Source organism: Sesamum indicum, linkage group LG7 (genome assembly GCF_026168435.1).
Source record: "Sesamum indicum cultivar Baizhima isolate 11 linkage group LG7, ASM2616843v1, whole genome shotgun sequence".
NCBI classification, from domain to species: Eukaryota; Viridiplantae; Streptophyta; class Magnoliopsida; order Lamiales; family Pedaliaceae; genus Sesamum; species Sesamum indicum.
Genome location: NC_142663.1, coordinates 11412334 through 11425642, shown reverse-complemented (window position 1 = coordinate 11425642; position 13309 = coordinate 11412334). Strand labels below are relative to the sequence as shown.

At 28.3% G+C, this 13309-nt stretch overlaps 1 protein-coding gene across 1 annotated transcript; it reads left to right on the top strand.

The window, feature by feature from the left end:
• Window positions 1-8967: 8967 nt before the first annotated feature.
• Window positions 8968-9513, top strand: LOC105166651 (uncharacterized). The gene has a single exon (XM_011086091.1). The coding sequence runs from the start codon at window positions 8968-8970 to the stop codon at window positions 9511-9513; it is 546 nt and encodes a 181-aa protein (XP_011084393.1).
• Window positions 9514-13309: the final 3796 nt, after the last annotated feature.

Sequence of the window (13309 nt, the reverse complement as noted above, 5' to 3'; positions counted from 1 at the left end):
TTTAATAGTAGTTGTTGATTAGATATAATTATCCGATATTGATGATTAATTAGTATATATAGGTGATATAGTTGTCGGTTGTTGTTAGACATCAATATTTGATATTGATTATTGTAATTAATTTATTCAAAAGATAAATAGTTCATATTTTTTGTAGATTATTATAATTACATTATAATTTTTTAATTGTTAATAATTATATCAATTTATATAGTTATACCATTATCACTATTTAGCAATATTTATAGTGACCAGTAATTATTATTACACACCAGACGAAGTATAACATTTAACGCAACTAATTGTCATGATTAAAAAGAATAAGTATAGTAAATAGTTATTTACCACTGTCATGCAACGTTTTATTGGCCATGATTTTGGCGAGGGCAACTGAGAGCCACGACGAATACTTTTGCCATGGTCAATAAGGTAAGTTTTTTGCATCGATTTTATTTGACTATGGATAATAATGGTTATCTACCACGGCTTTTAGTCCATAATAATCAAAATACAGGCAACAATAATTTTTTTTTCAGTGACAATCGACAAATAACTATTACTAAAGTAAACAAATAACTACACATAGGTGAGATTTGAATTCATAATTTTATAACTATAGAGTTTCATCTTCTTTACCAGCTAAATTAAGCCTCATTTACGTCGTAAAATTCCGCGTCTTGCGCGTCTCTCTTTTTCTTGGATGGCTAAGATTCAAAAAAAGTAGAAAAGTAGAGAAAAAAACAACTGCTTTACAGTTATGGAGATCCAAGTCACAAGCATATGGGAATTTTGAGATTTTAGGCAAACATCTAGGCATGTTATCACATGTTAAAAGCTAAACATGTTTACCCTCATTTTTATCATATTTTAAAGGGCGAAAATAGAGAATATATTATTTCTTTTGCAATTGTTTATTTTATGAAATAATTTGCATGATATTTTTCTTGATTTCTTTAGTTCAATATTAAGAATATTATATATTTTATTTTTTTCGTATTTTTTTCTTATACGTACTGCGTATGAATTTCACTAGGAACTGATACATAGAAAAATAAATAAATAAAAATTCTGGTCACTAATTTAAAACCGGCCTTATGTAAATGTGAGGTATTTTTAGATCGAATTACATAAATAAGTATTTTAGATAAGATACGTATGAAGTATAAAAAAGTCGATAATATATTGCGCAAATTAATTAGCTATGTATTTTAAGTAGATTGTGAAATTTAATTGTGACGAAGGTACAACTTATTTAGCAGAATCTAAATAAAGGACGATCTAATTACATAATTTGTGACAACCCTTAATTTTACACGTCTTAAAGAAAGTGTATAACGTGCTAAAAGGCAAAAACAAGAAAGAAATGGAAAAAAAAAAAAATAATAACATTGATTTTTGTTTCAAAGTCCTGTAATACTAATTTACATATAGCTTGTTGGCAATATAGAAATATTATTTAGGGAATGTTTGCTGCAAAAACCTGTATTTTGAATAATGTGATACATTTAGAGAAAAAACTAAAGATTTGAATAAAAGTACGTAAAAGTGGAGTATCTGTAATATATATTGAAAAAATAAAAATTTAAAATTGGAGTGCTCGACAGAAAATTGAAAAAAGAATGTGTATAAAAACATAAAAACCCAAGTGATAGTCCATTGTAGGGGATATTTGTTAAACGATCGTCAATTCTCGAAGGACTTTTGTAGTTTTTTCAAATGGCTAAATTCCATTTTATCGCACTGTATTTTGTTAAATTAAAAAAAAATGTCCTTATATTTTGAAAATAGACAAAACCCCCCCTCATATTTTCAGAACCCAGCAGAAAATCCCTATTCTGTTAACAATTGATGGAATGTGCTATGCACGTGCGGGTGGTGTGCTTCGTTGTCGGTTTCTACTGTTTTGGTCAATATTTTAGGTCATTTTGGATTAAAATACCCTTTATATGTTTAGATAAAAAAACCCTTTATATGTTTGGATTAAAATACCCTTTGGGTGTAGGTTTTTTTTTTTCAAATTATTTTTTATAATATATATTTTAGAATGATAAATGTAATCCTTAATTTTTTTTATAAATTTAAAATCTAACGGTTAAAATTAATTGATTAGATTTGACAACTCTCATCTAATCAATAAGGATCCAATGGTCATTAAAAAAATAATATGTAATATATAAGGGCATAACGGTTATTTTATCAAAAAGTTAATGCCGTTAGTTATATTTAACTGAGAGAGGTGATTGAGCTGAACTTTTAAAATACAAGGGGGTGTTTTGCCTATTCTTAAATCAGAGGAAGGTTTTTTACTAAAATTTTAAAATACCAGGGGGTTTTATGCAATTTAGCCTTTTCCAAATAATGAAAAAATATTTATAATTATGAAAAACTTTAGGAGAGTGATTTGTAAATTACTCTTTTTCAATTTATTATTCAAATAAAATAAATTTGAATTGGATTTGGTTTTAGTTTTAGTAGATTTCAACCATGTATTTTTTTTTAATAGTATACGTACAATTTATTACATCATTTAATATGTTTTAAATTTAAAAATTAATTCAATAAATTAATAAAAATAGGTATGGACCATTTTTTTTTTTGTATAATCAAAGTGTGTAAGGACAGATTTGTTCCTACATTAATCCAATGTATTGAGATCTTTCAGTGTTATGAGTCTGTTTAATTCAACATCTGCACATGCTCTACAAAACCAATGAGCATTGTGAACACCAAATTTCTCTTCTTCTATGAAAATGTTCAACAAACACACAAACACACGCACGGAATAATTAATTTTATATTTTTTCAGAAAATTAATTATTTAAAGGACGAGCCTGTCCTTGCGGTTCTGTTAGAGTCACAGTCGAGCTACTCAATGTATCAAAATTTTTTAATTTAGATCATGTCCGATCAAATTTGAATCAATCACATAATAAGTATATTTTATTTATTATATTATTGATGTAAATTTTATAAAAAATTATCGTCACACGATAATTTCCTATCAAAAAAGAAAAGTTAGCAACAAAAGGAAAAAAAAAGAAGGAAAGACTAAGTGACAATTCTAATATGGTCACTAATTATATGTATTTAGTAACATGAATTTTTATTTCATCGCAATAATGAATTTTATAGTTTTAACAGTGACTATTATTTAATAAAATTATTAGTAGCGATGAAAATTGTGCATAACATTGTCACTAGAAAAAATAGTGACACAAATATAATGACAACAAATATAATAAAATTGTCACGTGACTATATTAAAATTTAATTGTATATATGTCACTAATACATATAATTATTAATGAAATGGCAACTTTATACTTTGAATTATCAATACTACTTAATATTCTATTATTAATATTATCTTTTATTATAATTCCTTAAAACATGTCAAAAATTAAATTATACAATAAAACAAGTGAAGGGAAAAATCCAAAAGAACAAAAATAATGAAATCATGACATCATTTGATTGGCCTTTGAAAGGAACCAACCAGTCTTCAAGTTCTAATCTTTATTGCTTTTGAGTCTTAATGATTTCAATTATCTTACTTTAATTTTATTATTTTATTCATTCAAATAAGTATTTGTCTTTTTTGGAAAATTAATATATAATTATGGAGAAATCCAAATGCTTTGAAAATAAAAATAAAAAGATCGATGATGATGTAAATTTACGTTTTGATTTAATGCCTTTCGCAGACACTTAATTATGTTCGCACTACCTTTCCACAACCATAAATAAATAATAAAAAATAGCTGATGAAGCCTAATCTAATTTACGAATCTCACGAGGCTTCATGATTTTAAAATTGTTGGGTCGAAAATGTGTGAAATATTATTTTATTTTAATAGTATCTGTAATTTTACTTTAATAATACTAGTAGTTGTCGCACACCCACAAACATAATATTTTAAAATATAGATATAACAATAAGTATAAAAATTCGTTAATTTGTGTACAAAAGTGCACATAATTTGCATATTCATAAATTTTTAATTTCAACTCATTTTTAGTTATATGATATTTGATAAATAATATATTAATTATTATTGTTGTCCATAGTTATTAAATATTGATGATTGTAATCGATTTATTGAAAAAAATAATATTCAATTGTTTTCATTAAAAAAAGGCCTATAGAAACTTTGGTGCCATTGAATTGCCAACCGACTCCCATTAATTTGCACCCATACTATTCAAGTAATGAAGTGTATCCATATATGATTATATTATTAAATCATACTAAAAAAATTACAAAATTTAATTATGGTTAATTGTCAAAGTTAAAAATAATAAATAGTCATTGACTACGAGCATGTAATGGTTGTTGGCCGTGGTATTTACGAGATAGCAAAAACATTTGTCATGGCTAAAAGTTAAGGCAAATATTTTTATCATGACTCTTAGCCATGACAAATAACTTTTTCTTGATGGAAAATATATATTTTTATATCAATTTTATTTAACTGTGGTCAGTAAAAGTTATTTACCATAATATTTAATCCATAGCTATTAAAATTATAGTTAATATTTATTTATTTTTTAGTTTCAATATAATATAGAATAAGAGATGGATGCATATCGAGAATATCTTTTGATCCACAAAAACCCCAAATTCTTTTAGTGCTCAAAAAGTCGTTACTAGAAAAAAATTATTATTGCCTATAAAATTGCTATGAACTAAAAATCATAGTAAATGACTATTATCAGTTATGGTTAAATAAAATTAATGCAAAAATTCATCTTATTCACCATGACAAAAATATTCGCCATGACTTTTGGCCATCCTTGCAAAAACTACAGCCAATAGACGTTGCGAGGTTGTGTCAATAATTATTTACTTTGGTTATTTCTTCTTAATCATGACAATTAGCTATGATTAAATGACATACTTCTTTTAATCTATAACTTTTTATTTAAAAAGAGTTATATATGAGATAATTTACCTATGCATATATGCAACTGTCTTTTTGAGGAGAAACTGACCTCTTGCAACTAATATTGTGAGCCGTTGTTGATCGTTACAAAATTCATTCGTTTTGACTGGTGTTCTAGATTTTTCCTGAAAATTTTTCATTTTTAGGGATTTTCTTTTTAATTTTTTCAGGGATGTTAGTGCAATGATTTTTTATAGAGTGTTTGCGTAAATTTTGCCTTTAAATAGAAAGTATAGTTATAATTATAATTATAATTATAACTTTTGGGAATATATTTATAATTTTACAAAAAAAAAAAAAAAAGTATTTGTATATTTTAATTTAATTTCAAAAGGTTAATTTATCCTTACTATAATTGCTTTGTGGGTCTTATATTTTACGCACCGTTATTTTAGGATCAATGTTTCATAGTTTGTTAAATTACCTCCAAATTAGACAACCTATTCTTTTTAAATATAGGATTCTGTCGTTTAACTATTATAAAAAACTTATTATTTTTTTTCTAATTCTTTGGAGATATAAGAAGAGTTCTTCAATTTACGTTCAAAATTTATTACTTTCCCGTCATATATAATAGGATAGATTACAACGGACTTTCCTAACATTTATTATATTATAAATACTCCCTTGTTATTTGAAAAATCACAGATACCCCATTAAAATTCATTAGTGCGTATTTGTTAAACGAACATTAATTTCAAAAGGGTATTTATAATTTTTCAAATTTAACAAAAAAATATTTGTAATTATGACAAACTTCGAAAAAACCCTTTGTGATTTACCCTATATAATATAAATTAATCTATTTGATCTCTCATCATGGCCTATAGAATGAAAAAAGTAGTTCAATTAATTCCATCCATAGAAAATTAACAAATAACAATTAAATAAAGACAAATATATATATATATATATATATATATATAAATATATACAGCAAAAAATGTTCTTCGTGACCATAATGAAAAATGAAGAAAACAACAACCTGTTTTCTTCCTTTTGCAGTCATCTTTAGCAAGTTGCACATAAAAAATGATAAAAATTTACATTAATTTTGAGTCTTAGAGAGTGCAGAATGAGAATCTGATGACTTGGGAAGTCATCAGCATCAAATGCACAATTATGCTTTAATTTGTCCCATTCACACCAAAACTCAGTTGAATCAAATTTGAAAAATCCAACTCAGAAGAGTTTCAAGTTGATTTTTGTATGTATATTATGATAAAAATGGTAGAGGGAATAAATTGTTCATAAGTATGGTATTTAATGGTAAAAGATTTTATCCTGGAATACATATTCTTACCGCGAGAGAGAACAAGATAATTGCATTTTTAATCTTATAATTATATATTTTTGGCATTTTAGTCGGCAAGAAACTCGAAACGGATGTAATTAGACTGGTTCTGCACAATTCCACGATTTCATATGAATTACATGCACAAAAATGATGGGATAATTGTACTAAGGTTTTCGATTGTATCGCGATCGGGTCGTAAACATCCTAAATTGAATAAATGGACCCAAAACTTGTCTGAAAATTATAAATATACTAGGAGTACGTAGGTCTTGATATATACGATTTTGATCCTCGCAGCAGGCGCGAACGAACTTGAACTGAGGATGATATTTTCATTGAAAGTAATGAGTCAGACTAGTTGACCATCACTTTAATAGTTCGACAGATGCAATATAATTGCATGTGAAATTAAGAAAATTAGGTATATGTGAGTAGGATATGTTAGGGTTGTGAGTAGATAATGATAAATCTACGTATGTGTGTGTATATATATATATATATATATATATATATATGTTTTTTTGTCTGATCAAGAAGCAATGCTTTTATGCATTGCCTCGTGACACAGAAATTATATTATGAACCAAAAAGACAGCAGCTGATCAAATTAAGTATACATTATCCGATCGTTCAAGAAAAGGAAAAAAAGAACTATCTCTTACTTTGTCCCCACAACAAAGTATCATGCAACTTTCTGTCCTAATAACACACACAGACATATATATATATATGTAGCCATCAGAACCCAAATTATATATAGGAAAAATACACACACATATTTATATACTACGAAAGAAGGAAATTAAGAAGGGTTAAGGAGAATATATAAAAGCCGAAAGCAAAAGGATGACTCTCAAATATGGCTATATGTTAACTTATGGATTTTATTTTATTAATTTGTCAAATTTTATTAGGTCATTAATGGATCACACCTTTGTTGACATATTTGTACAAAAGATACAAGAAAATTGTAACTAAAGAAATTCTTTTGCTACCTATTGGAGAAAGGATATAAATTAAGGGTTTTTGCGCACTACAATAAAGATCAAGAATTAATAAGGCATGGGCTCGAGCTCGGCTTGTTTGTACTCCTGATGACAATAAAATATAATATTAACAATAAAATATCACATGACAATTTTCAAATTTTCACCGAAAATATACATTACGCGAAAATAATTTTGATAGTGTCAGAAAAATCACATTTTTGAATCCATATGTTAGGGTCTTTTTCAATTTCGTCCCATTTTTACCACTTTCTCACATTACATCTGATAAGATAGAAAAATTTCATTTACATTCCCCTACCAGTTTGTGGTTTGCTGTCTTCGGATAGTTTTGAGTAAAAGAAATTGCTCATTTCTAGTAAAAAAAAAAAACAGTAAGGTGAGAGAGACTGAAGGGGTAGTGGTATAGTTAATACAATATATATATATATATATATATATATAATTGTGAGAGTACTAAAAATATTAAAATTATTAATTTGATCAATTTTTTTATAAAGAAAACAAATGAAATAAAGGGTGAATTTAATTGTTTAAATATTAGTATGATAAAATATTTTTTTTATAATAGTATAGATAAAAATATAAGATACGAAATCTCTTGTAGTTTATCGGAGGCCTTTTTTTATCCAAGTACATGACATTAACTTCACATGGGCTGTTTTCTTTCCATGATTCATCATAGGGCCTAAGAGTTTAGCAAATAAAATAGTATGGTATCCTTCTTTTTTGTGCGTGTATTCTATCTATTCAAATGTCTCACTCAATCAATAATGTCTTATCTTAATAAGTTAGAATGAGGTAATATAAATAAATTGGGGAAATAATATTTTTCGTTTTCATAATTAAGGTTTGTTATATATATCATTGGTTATAAAATATTTATTTTGATCCCATAATTTTTAAAAGTAATACTTATGATCACATGACATCTTTTTGTTAGATATTAAAGAATGTTGTTAAGTGTATGAGATCAAAAGTACTACTTTTTAAAAGTTAAATGACCAAAAGTGAAAAATCGTAACCAATGAGAACAAAAGTGTAAAGACCTTCACATGTTAAGCACGAGACATTTTCTATTAAAATATCTGACGAAAAGGTGTCATTAGATAAAAGCGTTACTTTTTTAATAATTACTGGGCCAAAAGTAGAAATCCTGTAAATAATAGGACCAAAAGTGAAAATAACTTAAGTTATAGGATGAAAAATGATATTTTCTCAAATAAGTTTGAGATCATGCGATTCGAGTATGAGCAAACGTGTACATAGACAATTTTAGGCTAAGATATATATATATATATATATATTTAATATTTCAAAAGATTATTCAAGAAAATGATGATACATCATTGGGAGTAGCTTATAACAAATGATAATAACATTTTTGAACCCCTCCCAGAATACAAAATAAAAGCTTTAGTGTGGATCCCTCTCAAATGCGTGTGAGTTTTGCAGTCATTCTCAAACAACGACTTTAGATTGTTGTCCATAAGTTCAAGCCATTACCCCGTTGTTCTTGAAGTCGCACTTTGTTGTCCTAAAGGTTTGCAAAAGGGTCCCAACCTCTTTATTGAGCATCTCAATCATTATGTTCATATCATATCTAAGTAATAATAGTTAAGTAGATATGAAGAAAAATGAATTAATGCGACAAGTTTTAATTAATAAATTTAGCCTTACCTGTAGGAAACTCCTTCGTCTACGCCCCTTGCTTCGATTGATGGTAGACTATCAGATTGGTGATGAGAATTCATTTTATCTGTGGCATGATCCATGGTATCACCTTGGTCCCCTTATTGAGAGATTCCCACAGGGTCCACGTATGCTTGGGCTTCAGACGACGGACAAGCTCAATAGTGTTATTATAGAGGGGCAATGGCATTGGCCCCTCGTTATGGACATTGAGTGCTTGGAGATTTTGCATGCATTGCCAATAATTCATGGCGAGACAGATCGTATTATTTGGCGATTTGAGACTGGACGACCTACAATTGCATCTCTTTATAGGCTATTGGACCCACCGGGACCCAAAGTAGGTTGGTCTTCACTACTCTCGGGTTCTCTGAAGATCCCCAGGCATAATTTCATCTTATGGCTTGCGATTTTGGGGAAACTATCCACAGCTGATAAACCATGGCTATCATATCTAGGCGCCTGTATATTATGTGATGAGGGCGCAATGGAGACACATACTCATTTATTCTTTGGATGCCGTTATGCCAGAAGTTGCCTGACAGCGATTCGGCGGATTGTTCGGTTTGAATAGCCTAATAGAGAGTGGTCACGAGACGTTGAGTGGGCTGCAAGGAAACGGAGAGGAAAACATATGATTAACTTGGTTTATCGTGCACTCCTGGCTGCTTGCATGTACCACATTTGGAGGGAACGAAATTTGAGGCGCTTTGAGCATACGGAGCGACCACCGAATATAATAGCCACCATTATCGTGGAAAATATTAGACAGAGGATTATCAGTGTTAATTTATCTTGTTCTGTTAGTTCATGTGCGTTATATAGATTATGGCGTATCCCTTGGCCTGTCGAGGGAGAAACCACCAGTTGAGCACTGTTGTACTGTACGATCTTATTTTATTAATGAAACTTACATTTACCAAAAAAAAAAAAATTTAGCCTTACCTGACAAATAATATTGATATTTATATATATGAAAACGACTAATTTGCCATTTCGATTGATTTAAACATACATCAATTTCAAGCCGATGTAATCTATCCTTATTATAAAATATTTATGGACGTCGATGTATATATATATATATATATATATATGTAGCATGCTATTGCTTAATGACTTTCTATAAATGTGTCGAATCAACTCGCATTCTGTGATACTCTGTTCCATATCAATTGTGAATTAATAAGATTCAAGTACAATTATTGAATATTTTTTTTTTCACCAGGTATTTATAATAAAATTTCAAGATCTATTTGGTAAGTTTGGAGGCAATTCTCACACTCAAAGGGCTTGCAGCCTGCGGGGCATCCATTCATTTTTTTTGGGTGAATTTTATAGATTGTATAGATTACAACAACAAAAATTTACTTACTAATTAGCTCAACGCTAATTTTAGCATCAAATTTTTTCATAGCTGTTGATTCATTTTCTTATAATGATATTAGAGGCCATTATGTCGCGTATATTAAATTATTTGCAATTGGACCCATAACAAATGACAGCTGATGATGATGATATTGAAATTCTTTTTCTCTTTGTCTATATATATTGAAACAATACCACATCTTTTTCTCGTACCAAGTTTAAATACTATTCACTAGACAAATTAATTATACATATGTACATACATATTATAAAACAATTATTGCAGTATAAGTAACTTTAAGAATAATTTCTCATTGTCTGATATGCATAAAACTAGAAGCAAATAATAACCATCAAAATTTGTGATTATAAAATAACTTAAATATCTATAATTTAAGTAAAGAAAGCGCATTAGAGAATTGTTTTCATCTCATGTATTATTTATTTTAAGTGAATAGTTCGTCTCTTCACACTAGAAAAAATATAATTTTTTCATTACAGTTAATTGCTATAATCAAAAGAAAAAAAAATCATGGTAAATACAGATTAACCACAGCTTCGCAACGGTCCTTAGCTATTGTTTCTACAAGTGTGGCCAAAACATTAGTTATGGCTAAAATCAAGCCAAATTTTGTGGCTATAATCATGGAGAATATTCATTAATCTTAGTAAAAATTTTAATTTTTACTTTGATTAATTTTATTTGGTCGTGGTTAATAGTATTGATTTGAAAATAATGGTCATTTATAATTTACTGAATTTTTCTTTTGTAGGGTAACTAGGTTAATTACTAGGATATTTATAGAATTTTATGGTGGATTCATATTACCATTATTTAACTTATTAACAAATAATTATGTGATTGGATTAGGAAATATATTTTGAATTTACTTATCATGAAAACATATATATTATCTTATGCTTAGAATCAGACCAAGACCACAATATTAAAATTTCAATGAAGAAAGAAAAAGAAAAAACAAATAGATACGCAAGAACGCATGAAAATTTTATCATTCAGCCATTGATTGGATCTATACTAAAATAATTTATAAATATTTATTTATCTCACAAAATCCAATATTGTTATGCTTTACATCAGAATAACTATATACCGATGACATTATATTTAGAATATCGTTCGACAAAAATAATTAAAATATATTGCATAATATAACACATATATCTCAACAATGAATTTCAAATAGTGTTGTGTTCTTGTAAATCCACTTTCATTCTATTTGTTACACATACAAACAAAAATAATAAAGTGAAACTGTGTGAAAATAATCACTTCAGAGATACACTTGATTTAAATTTCTTACATATATGATTCAATTTATTAAATGATTTCTTGAGTCATGTATGACTTCATGCTACTTAAGTTTCCCAATTGTACTTTTTGTCCAACGATTGGGTGGCATTAACATTAGAAAAATAAATACCATCACTCTTCGCTACCCAATAATGTAATTGTTGACGTGGGCCCCCCCATTTTGATTTAAAAACAACAAAAGCTTTCTGATTCGAACCCCACCAAAGATGACAGAAGAACAAAGTAGTAAGAGAATAGTTTTCGCAGAAACCCCAGTGAAAATCTTCAGCATTTGCAAGCGTATGATATCCAAAATCATCATTTTTTGACGCACAGTGCAACTTTAATGGTGCAGAATTTGGGGGGAGATAATTAACTACATGAATCTCGAATTTATACGTGAAGTAACAATCACTCCACACAAATGCTGGGATGTTGACTAGTATGAAGAGGAACAATAGGAAGACTTTTGTCATGATATATCTTTATGTTTCTGTTGAATGTTCTAGTTTTTGTTTTTGTTTTTTCTTTCTTTGTGTGAAGTTCTTTTATAGAGTATATATAAATGTGATTGTCTTCAATCTTTGCTATACAACATAAATTGAGAAGGATTGGTCAACCAAAATATTACCAATATCATTGTATCATAAATAGAAACATTATAGGAGTATCAAAATCTAGAAAGTGAACAAATACATAATGAGAAGCTTATGTTGAAAACCTTAGAGAATTAACCATTCGATAGTTAGAATAGACTTATATTCATGTGCATATTATGAGAGAAACAAAACAAGATTAGCAATATAATTTGATGCAATTAAGAGACAATATGACATATATTAGATCGATTACATTTGAATCCAATTCTTAGAAACCCTTGTGATTTTTTGCATTCGTCAACATAAATCAAGAAACTTACAAAGTTTATGATGAAATAAGTTAACTGTAAAATATAGGATGGAGAAGATTTTGACAAAGGCTAAATTTGGAAATGATTTTTCTCACTAATTTTAGTACTTTAGTAATATATATATATAATCTCATCCAATATGGATTAATAGAGGGACTTTCATATTACTATATATGTGAATGAATTATATATATTTTGTTTTGCAGGTTGTGTAGTTAACAACTTTTCTAAAGCACGACTATGAATCGCTTCCTATTTGTGATTATTATGGTACCAAAATCATATTATTGTGAAATATAGCGCGAGAAAAATGTACTGAAGTTAACAATGAGAAAAGCTTGATTAGTAAATGTGTATGTTGGAAAATTGGCCAAGATCAAATTCGGTAGGCCTAAGATCGCAATCCCAACCCACCAACTAGAAGGCCTAACCCGATCCACCCATTACCTGACCCGGTTCTCATTTTTTTTTATGACTAAAACCCTTTGCATTCTTATTCTTTTCCTTTGGCCGAATTTATTAACCCTCATCGTATTCTTCACTCTTTCTCGATTTTTTGCACCATCATCAATGGCTTCTCCCTATTTATTCACCACCTTTGGGAAGAAAAAGAAGAGAGAAACAAGTAAAGAAAAAATAAAAGAGATAGATAAACCTGAGTTCCCACAAATCCTAATCCCCAAATTTTCTTCTACATTTTTGTTCTATTTCATTCAGAAATTGATCAAAAACACTTGATTTTCCGCATTTTAAATATGATACAAGACTGTTGGCCGG

What these genes read in the sequence shown, in the direction of transcription:
- LOC105166651 (XM_011086091.1), top strand. Translation starts at nt 8,968, where the DNA reads ATGGTAGACTATCAGATTGGTGATGAGAATTCATTTTATCTGTGGCAT.